Source organism: Marmota marmota, unplaced genomic scaffold, assembly GCF_001458135.2.
Source record: "Marmota marmota marmota unplaced genomic scaffold, marMar, whole genome shotgun sequence".
In the NCBI taxonomy this organism is placed as follows: domain Eukaryota; kingdom Metazoa; phylum Chordata; class Mammalia; order Rodentia; family Sciuridae; genus Marmota; species Marmota marmota.
The window spans coordinates 46,614,067-46,629,414 of NW_025999842.1; the positions used below are offsets into that span (position 1 = coordinate 46,614,067).

The 15,348-nt window shown below is 36.3% G+C and overlaps 1 protein-coding gene across 8 annotated transcripts in view; it reads left to right on the forward strand.

Annotated features, from left to right (window-relative positions):
* Lama2 (laminin subunit alpha 2) overlaps positions 1–15,348 on the forward strand; it is a 559,330-nt gene that overhangs the window by 524,920 nt on the left and 19,062 nt on the right. For all 8 annotated transcript variants that reach the window (XM_048798152.1, XM_048798156.1, XM_048798128.1 and 5 more), the window contains 4 exons: positions 2,513–2,689; positions 8,275–8,423; positions 13,447–13,623; positions 13,824–13,992. In XM_048798152.1, the coding sequence (XP_048654109.1) occupies positions 2,513–2,689; positions 8,275–8,423; positions 13,447–13,623; positions 13,824–13,992 (672 nt within the window). The remainder of the gene's footprint in view (positions 1–2,512; positions 2,690–8,274; positions 8,424–13,446; positions 13,624–13,823; positions 13,993–15,348) is intronic.

Here is a 15,348-nt window from a genome sequence, read left to right on the forward strand (position 1 = left end):
ATATGTGGAGAAAGACTGAGGACACAGCTCTGCTCTCTTGAAACATAAACAAAGCCAATTGTCAATAGAAAACATTAATAAGAATTTTATAGGCATTCAATGGTGATGACCTTTTATAAATAAGAAAATGTTAACTATATCACACAAATTTTTAATTTCCCTGATACCATACAACTGTTCATTTTGATGGCTTCTTTGGATTAAAATAGTTTTAAAGCACTCCAGTAAAGTTCAAGGAAATGAAGAGAGGACAGGGAAAAAGAAAGAGTGAATCTGCCTTCAGAGCAATGAGGTTTAAAGACCGGAACAGAACTGTCAGGACTTCATTGTTCATAGCCTCAGGCTCTAATTTAGAATTGGCCATAGACACTCACCCTGAGCTTAGGAAGAAGGAAAATGGAAATACATCAAGAATTAAAACTTTAAGGATCCATACTTGCTTCTTAAAGAAAATGTTACTGAGCATTTTAATCTTCAAAGCCTAACTCTCATCCACATTCAAAAGATATATACATGAAGATGGAAAACTGTCCAGAAAATGAATAGTCTGTATGCATGGAAATGATGATTCTGTAAAGGCGATTTGCAGTAACCAGAAATTATTTTACAAGGAAAATATGAGGCAGAAATTTGATTTGGATAAATATTGAAATGTCTGCACAGTAGTTTCATCTGAACTATCTAAAACTCTGTGATGATTTGAAAATTGGAATAGAAAGTAGATTACACATTTTACCCACTCTTGTGTCATTGAACTGGGCTTGAAACACTGTGGAGGGAAAAGACAGCCCACATGAAAGGATCGCTTGCTTTTACTCTAGCGCAATTCAGAACTTCAAAAATGAATATTTTAAGTGCCATAAATGCCCAAAGACATGCACCTGCTTAAATAAATGCAAGCACATTGATAGTAGTAAAAAGTCCCCCAGCAATTAAAAGTAATGGTGGTCTGTATTTACTGACAGAGAGACATTGCCCACAAACTTCAATGCAAAAGAGACCACAAATGAATATGCTTGCCATGATTCAGTTTAAATGCAGGGAGGAGCAGAAAGAAAGGCGTAAAGGTTGTGAAAGGTAAAATGAATGAATGGATAAATTATTAAAAAAATGCTCTGTTTGGGGCTGGGGTTGTGGCTCAGTGGCAGAGCATTTGCCTCGCATATGTAAGGCACTGGGTTCCATCCTCAGCACCACATAAATAAATAAATAAACAGACAAAATAAAGATATTGAAAAAAAAGTAAAAAAACATATTTTAAAAAAAGGATCCTTTTCCACACAGCTTTGGGATTGTCCATTTTGCACTTGTTTACTGTCTAAAACATAGTTTATTAATTTTATTTTATTGTGTTTATTTATTTATTTAGTTTTTGGTACCAAGGATTGAACACAGGAACACTTTTTTATTTTGAGGCAGGGTCTCACTAAGTTGCTTAGGACCTTGCTAAGTTGCGGAGGCTGGCTTTGAACCCTCCTGCCCCAGCATTCCAAGCCACTGGGATTACAGGCATGAGCCACCACACCCGGCTTAATTTTATAATCAGTAAGAACAATGGTATAATTTTCATTTTGAGAAATAAAAATAGTATTTTTAAAATTTTGTTTTTAAGGCTCCAATTTTTAAATTTTTTTTCCAGAAAGTATTTACATATTTGATAACCAATGAACATTTTGCTTGTGGACTCATCAAGAAGAAGAATGAGACATAGACCATGTTCTACTCATCTTTCAAACAAAAAAAATAATTGATAGAGTATACTCAAGGGATTGATTATAATATTTTCACGGAGATTTTACAAGGTAGTCAGGTGTTTTGTTTGAAGGGATTTTGTTGTTTTGTTTTGTTTTGTTATGACACAAAAGTCTCACTATGTTGCCCAGGCTGATCTCAAACTCCTACACTTGATTAATTCTCCAACTTGGCCTCCCCCATAGCTAAAATTATAGGTTCAAGCTGCTGCATTGGACTAGCAAGGTAGACTTAAACTGAAAGAATATGTTATCTATCAATAGTTATCTCTGTTTTTAATCAGAAGTTCTAGACTGAAAGCCAAGGCCATCATTTTGATTTTTGTTTGTTTGTTTGTTTGTGTTTTGGTGGAAGGGTTAACCAGGAATTGAACTCAAAGGCACTTGACCACTGAGCCACATCCGTAGTCCTATTTTGTATTTTATTTAGAGACAGGGTCTCACTGAGTTACTTAGTGCCTTGCTTTTGGTTGAGGCTGTCCTCCTGCCTCAACCTCCTGTGCTGTAGAGATTACAGGCGTGCACCACCATGCCCAGCTCATCATTTTAATATTAACCCAAACTTCTCAAAATATTCAAAGTTCTAACTAGAAATAATATTTCTTCAACTGCATTTAAGTATTCAACATCACAATGGTTTTTATGCTTTCTAAACCACAGTATATTTAATAATCACATGGCCTGCGTGGAAAGAAGCATCTGCAATGAAGAAATTAAAATTCATTTCTAATGATTTCTTCTCCTATTCTCCTTTTACCCAGAATGTTTACACAGTTAGCTTCCCCAAGCCTGGTTTTGTGGAACTTGTTCCTGTGTCAATTGATGTAGGCACAGAAATCAATCTGTCCTTCAGCACCAAGAATGAGTCTGGGATCATTCTCTTGGGAAGCGGAGGAGTATCAGCACCACCTAGGAGAAAACGGAGGCAGACTGGACAGGTACTCTCACCTCTGTTAACAATGGATTTTCCCTTGTGCTTCAATTGCTTGTATATTTTTATACTCACATCATTGATTTCAACTCTCATTTTGGCTAACCAGTATTAATCATTCCATTTATCCTATTGTCTTCCTATTTTTCCCACATCACCTTCTTAGGGAAATTGACTTTTCTATATTTTCATGTTGTCAATTTGAGGTGCTGAGTCACACCTATATTTGCACCAACCTTTCATATAGTACTTCGCATATTCATATGTAAGTGGGTAGCTTATAATCTATTCAAATTATATTAATCTTCTTTTCTTTAAGGTTAACACTTTATCAGATCTGTAGAGATTCAGCTAAGGTTTGTTCAACTTAAATTTAAATTTCTTCTAGGATCAGCTTCCCAGTTGTACTAGCTGAGGCAATGATGTCAGAGTTTGACCAATCCAGCCTCTCTGGACACAGAGAAGGACCTGGCATAGGAGAGACAGATGGCACCCAGTCCATAGAAGCATGAACCACTATAGCCCAGTCTCACTCAAGAATGTTAAAATAAAGCCTAAGGAGCATCTGCTTTGAGTATTTACATTCCCTAATCATTTGATTCTTTTAAAAACAATCCCTCAACTACTCAGATTTAGGCATCAGAACTCTTACTTCTTTTGGTACTCCTCAATACCCTCCATTATAATTTTTCTTTTTTTTTTTAATTTTTTATTGTGGGTTGTTCAAAACATTACAAATTTCTTGACATATCATATTCCACACTTTGATTCAAGTGGGTTATGAACTCCCACCTTCACCCCATACACAGATTGCAGAATCACATCAGTTACACATCCATTGATTTACATATTGCCATACTAGTGTCTGTTGTGCTCCGCTGCCTTTCCCATCCTCCACCCTCCCCCCTCCCCACCTCTCCCCTCCCCTCCCCTCCTCTCTCTCTACCCCCTCCACTGTATAACCCTGAGGGTCTCCTTCCATTTCCATGCAATTTCCCTTCTCTCTCCCTTTCCCTCCCACCTCTCATCCCTGTTAAATGTTAATCTTCTTCTCCTGCTCTTCGTCCCTACTCTGATCTTAGTTACTCTCCTTATATCAAAGAAGACATTTGGCATTTGTTTTTTAGGGATTGGCTAGCTTCACTTAGCATAATCTGCTCTAATGCCATCCATTTCCCTGTAAATTCTATGATTTTGTCATTTTTTAATGCAGAGTAATACTCCATTGTGTATAAATGCCACATTTTTTTTATCCATTCGTCTATTGAAGGGCATCTAGGTTGGTTCCACAGTCTTGCTATTGTGAACTGTGCTGCTATGAACATCGATGTAGCAGTGTCCCTGTAGCATGCTCTTTTTAGGTCTTTAGGGAATAGACCAAGAAGGGGAATAGCTGGGTCAAATGGTGGCTCCATTCCCAGCTTTCCAAGAAATCTCCATACTGCTTTCCAAATTGGCTGCACCAATCTGCAGTCCCACCAGCAATGTACAAGTGTACCCTTTTCCCCACATCCTCGCCAGCACTTGTTGTTGTTTGACTTCCTAATGGCTGCCAATCTTACTGGAGTGAGATGGTATCTTAGGGTGGTTTTGATTTGCATTTCTCTGACAGCTAGAGATGTTGAGCATTTTTTCATGTACTTCATTGTATTTTTTTCATTTAACCTATTTTTTCTCAATAAAAGCATTCATAGAAATTACCTAGCCCACCATTATCAGAAGAGTGAAATGCTTTACAAGTATGGCCTCGAATGTGCACATACCTTTGTGAACCAAATGTGATTTTTTTTATTATATGTGTTTTTTTAAATTAATTTTAGAATTTAATATTTAATCTAATATATGTGATAAAGTCTTATCTTATTCTTTTTCTAAAAATAATATAGCCTGCACAAAATATTAGCAAATAGAATTTTAAAAAATATAGAAACCATGAGTAATTTGGGTTATCTCAGGAATGCAGGGATCATTTAATATTAGCAAATCTAAATATCCTATAATCATCCCAGTACATACAGAAAAAAACATTGGGTGAAACATAACACCCATTCAAAATTTTAAAATAAAGTGAGAAGAGGAAGAAATTTCCTTAGCCATCTGTAAAAAATTTATAGCAAGTATTCTTAATAGAAAAATATTACAAACATTTGTTACAAATTTAAACCCAAGAATAGTTATTATTATTGAACTGAAAAAAGTATAAGTAAACATACTATAAGAATAAGTATAAAATTTAAGAATAAATATAACAAGTTAGACCTAGATGAAGAAAATTATAAAAGTGTATTGAAAGGCATTAAAGTAGTCCTTAATAAATGAGTGTATTCAACATGTTAATGGAAAGACTCAATATTAAAAATATGTCAATTCTCCCAAAAGTGATTCAATTTCAGTATCTTATATCATAATAGAAAGGAGACCTGGGTAAAGAGGAAAAGAGGGAAAAGGGGAGCTACTGGAATTGAAATTGACCAAGTTATACTGTTATATTGTTTGCATGTACAAGTCCCACTATTGTGTATGATTATAATGTACCAATAAAAATTTCCATCAACGACCCAAACCTCCCAAACTCCTGAAATTGAAGAATAAGATGGTAAGCTTAGACTATCAGATATCAGCGCATTATAAGAGTTTGGGATTGTAGTGCTGTGATATTCATTCATGGAAAATTCTGTCTGGTGAAACAGAAAAAAAAAAAAAAAAAAAAAAAAAAACCCTGTCTATCCCAAGCATAGATGGACATGACATTTGACACTAAGTGGCACTGCAAGTCATTAAGAAAACAGTGAACCCATTCAGTGAATGATATTAGGACAATTGGTGATCTATATGAATAGAATGAAGCTGAATTTCTTCTTAATATCAAACCAAAAAGATAAATTTCAAGTGAATTAAAGTCTTAAATATAGAAAGAAAAATAACATGTTTGGAAGAAAATATGGAAGGATAACTTTCAATCTTGAGGAAGAGAAGGGTTTATTGAACAAAATAGAAGCAAAAAAATCATTAATTTAGAACTCTCTCTCTCTACACACACACACACACACACACACACACACCACAAGCCCCAGCCTGGAAAGTTACTGAATATATAACCTTCAAAAATCTGGTAAATGAGGATTGGGGTTGTGGCTCAGTGATAGAGCACTTTCCTAGCACGGGTGAGGCTCTGGATTTGATCCCAGCACCACATATTTAATTAATTCATTCATTAAAGGTCAATTTAAAAAAAAATCTTATAACCAGCATATAAAAGTAACTCTTACAAACAGAAAAGAAAAACAAATAGAGACAATAATGAAGATTTGACTAGACATTTCAGAGAAGAGAAAACATGATTAATCCAAAAATATTTTTTAAATGTTCAACCTCAGTGTAATGTGAGAAGTGCAACTTCAGGCCACACTAGGTTTTTAGACCACTTAAAATGAGAAAACACTGGGAAATATCATTGTACCAAGTATTGGGAAGACCTTGGTCAAAGGAAACTCTCAGTCACAGCTGGAAGAAAAGAGGGAGTGGCTACAGTCTCTTTGGAAAGTGATTTGGCACAATCTTATAGAGTTGAACTTTCCACTCCCATGTGTATGCCCAGACTCTTTCACAGCTGCATAATAAGACATGTACAAGAATGTTCATAGAAACATTTCTAACCATAGCAGAAAAAGTAGAAACCACCTCATCCTCATGAACCCGAGAACAAATAAGCAAACTGGCATTTTTGCATAATGGGATATTAAGAGTGGCCACAAGGAATAAGTTGTAATTAAACAAGACAACATGGATGGATAGAAGCCATATGGAAATGAAAAATGATACTATTTATAGATTTTTAATACAAGAAGCAGTAAATAACTCCATTTACGGGTATGTATATGTGCATTTTTAAAAATAACTTTTTAAAAACATGGAAATAATGAAGGTATAATCCATATTAGTGGTTGCCTCTGACATGTAGTTACCTCTGGAAGGAGGTAGATGGGATCAAGAAGCTCATAGGAGATATAACAATAGTTTCTTAAATTATGTGATGGATTCACAGGCAGATTTTACTGCACAGTATGAACACAACTTCATCATTTGTATGTATATCACACTATGAGGAATGCGTCAAATAGTCATAATAAAATATTTTTTGGAGAGTAGAGGGAGAAAAGCATTATTTCATTTTTCACTGCACAAAATAATCACTGAATAAACATAAAACATGAGAGCTCCTTTAAATCCTTTATCCTTTAATCCTGAAAAATAAAATTATTTTCTCACTGTTACAAATGATAAGCTAGTTATAATAGGGAGACCAGACCTAACATTCCAAAATACATTTCTACTACACTATATTTGTTTCCTTGCTCATTGCAGAATAATGAAGTACTACCTACATACTGGCTTCAAATTTCTCTTCATCAGGACTAATTAAGTGGACCTGAGTCACCAGCTTTCAGGATATTTCTTTAAGTAGAGCATGTTCCTATTAAAACAATTAAAATAAGAAAACATGAAGTACTATAGCACAAAATAAATTAGAAATAAAATTTAATGTTCCAGAATTTTAATGATAATGAATATCTAATATCTAATTTTTAAAAATTGCATAGTGATTGTTATCTGAAGAAGGAAAGGAGGTTAAATAATACCAGTCTGTTGTAGAATCAATGCTGATTAAATTGACATGTTTTAGCTTTCAAAGGTAACAGTTTTGATATGCAGAGGGTTGTTTGTGATTGTGTTCTGCTAAATGGGTTTGTGATGTCAAACAGCTGAGAAATGCTCAAGTAAGTAGTTTGTGGCTGCCCCTTTGGGGAATGGTGAGTACTAATCTAGATCCTCAGATTATTTTGTGCTGGACGTGGACCTGCGTAAATGATGCAGTACAGTATTGAAGACATGAGGATTTTGATAGAAACCATCTCCACTGCCATAAGACCCCGTGATCATGTGCAGTGGGTGCCCAGTGGTCCACAAGAAAGGAAATGTATTTGGCATCTGCTTTGGGGACGACGACTGCATTCAAGCTCCCTGGGGTTCACAATCAGATATCAAAACCATACTGGTTGCTATGGTAACCATAGCAAGAAGAGGCAGACGTGTTTGTGGATGAAAAAATTATCTCCTTCTTTCTAAATGTGGGAGACAAGTTACATGTTTGTGATAGAAATCTATCACACCAGATCGAGAGCAAACTGAAGTCTAAACATTCAAAATACCATGAGGTTGAGAGTCAGACCTCATTTCCAGAGGCCAGCCTTGCGCCTGTGAATACAAGAGAGACAGATTTTGTGGACACCCTTTGTGTTCTTTTGTGAGTTAGAGGACCAATTCAAACACAGCTGTTAGATTCAGCATTACAAACCTGCTTGGCAGAGAACTGCTATATTACTATCTGCACTTTCCACATCATCTAACAAGCAAAAATGGTAAATGGTTAAAAAGACATTGCCAAATACTCTAACAACTCTGTTTAAGAAAATATTGAGTTGTCTTCAGTAAGATCTCAGGCCAGATGAAATTGTGGCTCTGTCAGAACATCTTACAGCTAAGCCATAGATGAGTCTCCTTTTCATCTTCAATAACCATTTCTCATTGCAGGCCTATTATGCCATATTCCTCAACAAGGGGCGTCTGGAAGTGCATCTCTCCATGGGGACACGAACAATGAGGAAAATTGTTGTCAAACCAGAGCCAAGTCTGTTTCATGATGGGAGAGAACATTCTGTTCATGTGGAGAGAACTAGAGGGTAACTATAGCAGTAGAATACTTACTGTGTCAACTTCCTTTCCAGCCTTGGTCTCTGCCAGAACTTTAGTGTGTATGGATATACTATCCATCATAAAATGAAAAAGTACCTTAATTTCCTTTTCTTACACTTTGTATTTCAGGAACCTCATTTAGCCAGGCCCTTAAGAATTCTGTTCTTAACAGCTTTATCCTCTACAGGTCTCTGTTCCACCTCTAGAATAACCAAATGAATCTTCTGAATCTAGAGATAAGAAAAATCCCTCCTTCTTCATCTCTTCTCAAATAAGGCATGCACATAGTAAAGCTCACAGAAAAGCTCAGCCAGAGCCAGCAACCATTGGCAGCTCTGATTTCATTCAGGTTCCAAATCAGTTATGGCAGCGGCTTAGAATCCTGTCACAGATACGGTAGCGTGGCGACAGCAGCTGCATGACCTACTGAGCCTCTTGTGTGAGTGTTTCATCCCTGTCTCCTCCCCAGGGTGTGCAGAGTTCCTGCAGTACCTTCATGAGGGATCGGAGTCAAGGTAGAGAAGGGGAATGGCCACTACCCCGCAATCCTTCCATGGAGACCTCCACTCCACAGATCCACAAGAGCACCTGCTCCTCTTGCTCTGATCTAGGGAATTGGCTTTAACAGTACACAAACCGATTTCCTGTATCTTCAGTTGTTACCATACTTAATACTTTCTTTATTGGAAAGTCATCAGTATTTTTCATCAAAATATTGTACAACTCAGAAAGTTAAATTAGTTTTGAAGGACAGTTAGAGAAAAAAAAAAAAACAGAAACCCAGAGACTTCAGGGGCCTCAGCCCTCCAAACAAGCAATCCATTTATTAGACTGAAGCATAGAAAAGAGCTAGACATCAAATATAATGAAACCTGAAAACACAGAGAATACTTTTAAATGAAACACAAGTATGAATGTGTAGCAATAGTTCAAACAAGCAGTTGCTATTCTGTAGCTAAAGATCTATATTTTCTAATTATCCTCTTGTATAGATAACAGTTTAGATGAATAATAAGGATTTCTTATCATCTAAGTAAATAATAAAGCTTTCCTCAGCTCGCTTTGTTATTATTACATAGAGCATTAGGTTGTAGGCTGAATTGATGCTAAGCATTCCTGCAGCGTCTACTAACCAAGATGTTTAGAAACCATGATTAAGACAAATGAGCGATCAATAGTTGGACAAAATCAGAACTTTTACCAATTTAACAGCCAAATATTGTAGTCGTGGTTTCCAAAAAGAGCAGCAGACTGGATTTTTGTGTTCAAACCTGAAGGAACATTTTAGAATATGATTTTACATGTCTTCTTGACTAGATTTTATGGCCTTTGCCAAAAATGAATACTTCTTACTGTGGGAAGAACTTTTTTAAGAGCTGTGAACTTAAAAGAATTTCAATTAAGAAATGCAAATTTGAGAAATATAGTTGACCCAAAATCACCCAAAATGTATTATTTTCTAGAGAAAGAATTTTGAAATCCCCAAATGCATTATGAGGTTGTACTAAGGTGTCCTTTTAACAGGTGTCTCTTCAAGAAGGGCATTTTATTATGCCAGCTTCACAGCTGTTGACTATCAATCCAGCCTTCATTTGATTAAGCTCAGTGGATAGTACTTCCCTGAAAACTGGTCATTCTGCTAATTGGCCATATAAACAAACGGTCTTGCCATTCACTGTTAATTACAGGATAATGTTGAACATATTAGTGTGTAGTCACTGAACTCTGTGCCAAAACAAGAACACATTTGCTTCCATAATGTCTTTTTCAGTGTTCTAAGGTCGAAACAGCATTACCCTCTACTTTATAAGAAGGTACTCCATAAAACTGATTAACCAGAGATCACTAATGTCCACCTGAACTTCACTCTGAAACATTTTAATGCTTCATATACCAATTCTATGATATTATTTGTCAAATATTACACAGACATTGCTTTTTAATTATTCTAAATGTACATGAGAAGTTTATTAATATTATTTCATCATGGATGAGAAGGAAGTAACTGAATTGCACAAAATCACATATCAGAAACAGAAAGACAGGTTTTTAACCCAGACATATTTGTCTTAAATACTTCTATCCATGCTTGACAAACTATTTATTTTTACCCTTACTTGTGACCTTAAAGGTTTCTTTTACTTCAAGTTAATTATAATATACTTCACGAATATTGTTTTCTCTCAACACTTTTCAGACCATAAATGTCAGTCACCATTTAGGTTTTCCTAAAACCCTGGATAAGATAGTGTTTTTAATATCACCTCATAAAATCATTGGGTTTTGACCAAATTAGAGGACAGACTTCCCAAGATCAAACTTCTGTCTCCCCCTCTGCCTCTTTTCACTCCTCTTTCCTCATTTGTTCTTCTTTTCTACCCCTTCCTCTGGAAAAAAAATTCTCATTTCAATCACTTTGTTATCTAATTTCTTGGTACTCCGGTGACCTCTGCTTTTTGTGAGTGCTCTAGCCTCTGACACTTCTTCCAGCATCTACCTCAGCAGTTCTAACTGGATGAGGGCCTGAAATGGCTGAATAGGCAACTAAGATAAGCAACTGAATTGGGTTTCTCCTCTGCGAAAGCATTCTACATGTAGGTACCAAATGAGGCTAAAGACCATGAAGTTGGGTCAGATATTTCAGGCATAATTGGGGTTTCCAGAATGAGAGCATGATTTGGACACTACCACCCAAATATTTTCTTCCTTATCATTGAGATTCAATTTTGTTCATGTAAATTACAATGTCAAGATACTTAATATGCAATTCAATTGGTGGTGGCTTGAAGAAACAAAAGTCTTGGACCAATATTTTGAACAAAAAAGGAAAAGAATGTAAGTAATAAAATATTTAATTATGAGGGGCTGGGGCTGTAGCTCAGGGCAGAATGCCTGCCTCGCATGTGTGAGGCACGGGTTCGATCCTTAGCACCACATAAAAATAAATACATAAAAATATTGTGTCCATCTACAACTATATATATATACACATATATATATTTAATTATGAAACCCTAAGAATCAACCACTAAAATTGTAAAAGAAAATGACAATAGAGCTGACCTGTCATAATATTAATAAGTAATGCAGCATTTATTATGGTGTTTTGCACAAAGAAGAAGAACCTCAGTAAAAAGTTATTACATGAATTTAAAAAAAAAAAAATAGAAAACACACCAGATTCATAATGGCCACGTTGGTAAAGTCCTTCTGTACATAAGTACTACATAAATCATTTAGATTTGATGCACTTAATGTGTAAAATATGAGCTGAATCCAGCTATTGTCTTCTAGCAATGCCCTTATTAAGTAAAACAGCCTCGGGGGAAACCCTTAATTAATGTTTTCCAGTGTTTGAAGTAGGTATTTTTATCTCTATTTTATAAATGAATGAAATGAAATTGAGCATGATTAAATAACTTGCCCAAGGTCACAGCACTAGTAGGCTTCCACACTAGCACTTAATTCCAGTCTGTTCCTTCTGAAAGCCCTCATTCATTCCACATCACTACCCCAGGATCTAGTAGCAAAGGATTTATATCATGGTCCTTGGGGCAGAAGCCAACTATAGAATCTACACCAGAAAAAGGAGGGCTCCTGGCTCCTTAAAACTCTAATCAAGAGCAGAGATTTGCTCTCTTTAAGAGTGGCTTACACACTCATTAAAGCCCCTAGAGGCACCACTTCATCGGTAAGCAAGAGATTGCTTTTAATTGAAGGGAGAAACATGGGGTGACTGGAGTGGGGGTAGGGGTGTCTCAGTGAGTCACACATACCCAGAAGTGAGAGGCTTCTTAAGTCTCCTAAACCTCCAATGCTCTTAGCAATGAAGTTGCACCTCCTGATATTTGCCTACATATTCTTCCACAATCTCTTTTCTTAAAAACATCATTTTTCCTTTGAAACTAAATCTGACCAATTCCCTGTACACCCCCTTGAAAAGTGATCTCTTGAGCCATAGCAAAATCCATCTTTTGTCCTTTTCTCTTTTGAATTGTATCAAAGTGGATCCATAATCAGTAACAATTTGTTGCCTTACTATATTGTTTCCAGTTCCACATGTGTATGTGTTTTTGTTTTGTTTTTAACTTATAAAATCAAGTAAGATAGCCCTTTAGGACTGCATTGTCCACCAGAGTACTTTGGTTTTATTTTAAAATAGGAAGTAAGTTTTCAGTGATCCATTTATGATCTTGGGGCTGGTGGCTAATATTGATGACATTTATCACTAATGGCACCCAGATGACTGTTGGAACCAAGCTCAAAACCTACTTCAACAACAAAAGAGAAAATGCTTTTGGTCATTGCAACTTTGTCTCCTGATTCTTTGCCCCAGGATCCAAGGATTATTGTGAATCAGTAGCATGAGGTTTTCAATTAGTCGTGTGTGAGTTATCTCTCATAAGCAAATTAGGGAAAGTAATGAAACAGCCACTAAGGAAAATTGTTGCAAGGAACAATGAGCTTGGTGTTCTTGCCTGCCTCTTCTATTCAAAAGCCAGCAGCTACAATCTTTATAAAACAACTAAAACAACGTACTGTACAGTGTTTGCTGTTGATTCCTGCAGTCGAAGCTCTCAGGAGTACAGTTTGTCCCCTAGCAAGAAGATAATAGCCAGCACAAACCAAAAAATAAAGAGTCAAACAAAATGTGACCCCATGCTGTGCCTAACCAACTGATCCTTACAGGATTAGACATCACTGCTCAGCACAAGAGCCCCTGCGCTCACAGGCTCATGTTTTGGGCTGCAGACTAAAGCTGTCCCCTCTACCAGAGGCTCATTTTGCTTCTGCACATTGCCTGATTTCAGTAAGCTTTCAGGGACAGTTAAGAGAGACAAGGGACAAAATGCTGGGGAAAGAATAACAGTGGTTAATGTGGAGTTCCAAATCAGCCAATTGGGGATCACCTAAAGGCTGTAGAAACGATGGGTGAGGGGCGGCAGGAAGGAGATTTCCAACTGTATTGAATAATATGTGATTCATGTTTGTTTATTTTAAATATCTTAGCATCTTCACTGTTCAAGTCGATGAAGATAAAAGACACATGCAAAATCTCACAGTAGAACAGGCTATTGAAGTCAAAAAGCTTTTCATTGGGGGTGCTCCACCTGAATTCCAACCTCCCCCACTCAGAAACATTCCTCCTTTTGAAGGCTGTGTGTGGAATCTTGTTATTAACTCTGTGTAAGTAATACTCCTTTCTACTATTTTTTTTTTAATTTTAGGATCACTAACATCCAAAATCATGAGGAAAGGAAGTTATAAAGATCTTAATTTAGAATTGGAAGACTAAACTGGGGGTCTGAAAAGGGAGGGCATGGTGGTCTGATTCATTATGGAGGAATGAAAACTAAGATAAAAAATATTTTGTTCTATTCAATTAGCCCCATGGACTTTGCCCAGCCTGTATCCTTCAAAAATGCAGACATTGGTCGCTGTACCCATCAGAAACCCCGGGAAGATGAAGATGGAGTAGTTCCAGCTGAAATCATTATCCAGCCTGAGCCAGTTCCCACCCCAGCCTTCCTTACTCCCAGCCCAGCTGTGGCACATGTGAGTGTTTATATCTCCATTGCTTTTGGATCTTCATTTGGTGTTTTGAGTCTTTTTTCAGAAGGGCAATTGTTGAGGGAATCAGATATACTCTACTACTGGGATTGGAAATGAAAATCTACTCCCCTCACATCTACCTTGAGTTATTTTTATTTATGTGTTTCCCTAAGTTTTTGTTTATAAAATAGTACAGTTTCAGTTGGAGAGTTGGAAATCAGAAATATCCAAAATTAGCAATAGAAGCTACCTAGAATACCAACACAGAAAGGGAATCATATCACTTTTTAATCATATCACTTTTTTTTTTTGGTACTTGGGGTTGAACTCTGGGGCACTCAACCACTGAGCCATATCCCCAGCCCTATTTTATATTTTATTTAGAGACAGGGTCTCACTGAGTTGCTTAGTGCCTTGCTTTAGCTGAGGCTGGCTTTAAACTTGTGATCCTCCTGCCTCAGCCTCCTGAGCCAATGGGATTATAGGTGGGCACCACCATGCCGCACTATAACCATCACTTTTATTTTGCATTTCACACATAGATCTCATACCAGTGCCCATAAAATTTGGTAATCTAATTTTTAAAATTCATAATACACAATTAAAACTGGTTCTAAACATGTAAATGTGTGAGTCTACTATGATTTTTTATTATGGTACACACACATATACATATACACAAAATGTGTCACAGTACAGGAGGTAGTAGTCAGACAGCCTGGAGTCAAATCCCAATTCAACCAATCCTAGTTTAACCAAACCTCTATATGAATTTGGGAAAGCTAAAAGGGAATAAAGAGAAGGGAGGGGAAATGGGAATAGAAAAGACAGACTAAATCGGACATAATTTTCCTATGTTCATATGTGAATACATGACCACTGTAACTCCACATATGTACAACCAGAAGTGTGGGATCCTAATTATAGAATAAGTTACACTTCATGTATGTATAATATGTCAATGTATACTCTACTGTCATGTATATCTAAAAAGAACAACAAAAAGAATTTAGGAAAGCTGTTTGGCTGAACTATTCCTCAGTTTCCTCATTTGTGAAGTGAGGATATTAATAGCACGTATGTCAAAGAGTTATTATCAGGATATTAAAAGAAAATCTTTGCTATATGTCTGCCATAAACTAAGTATTTTATATATATCATTATTATTATATGGTAATCTTAATAATTACTGCCTTCAAAAGCTTAATGTTTCAGCTGCTATCTAAACAATTTCTATTTAATGTTATTGTAACTGTCATAACTGCTTTTTAGAAAATAGATTGTCATTCCACTTTGAGTGGATTTTATAAGCATTAGCTAACTTAAGTAACTCACCCCCTCACCCAGAAAATTTAACCC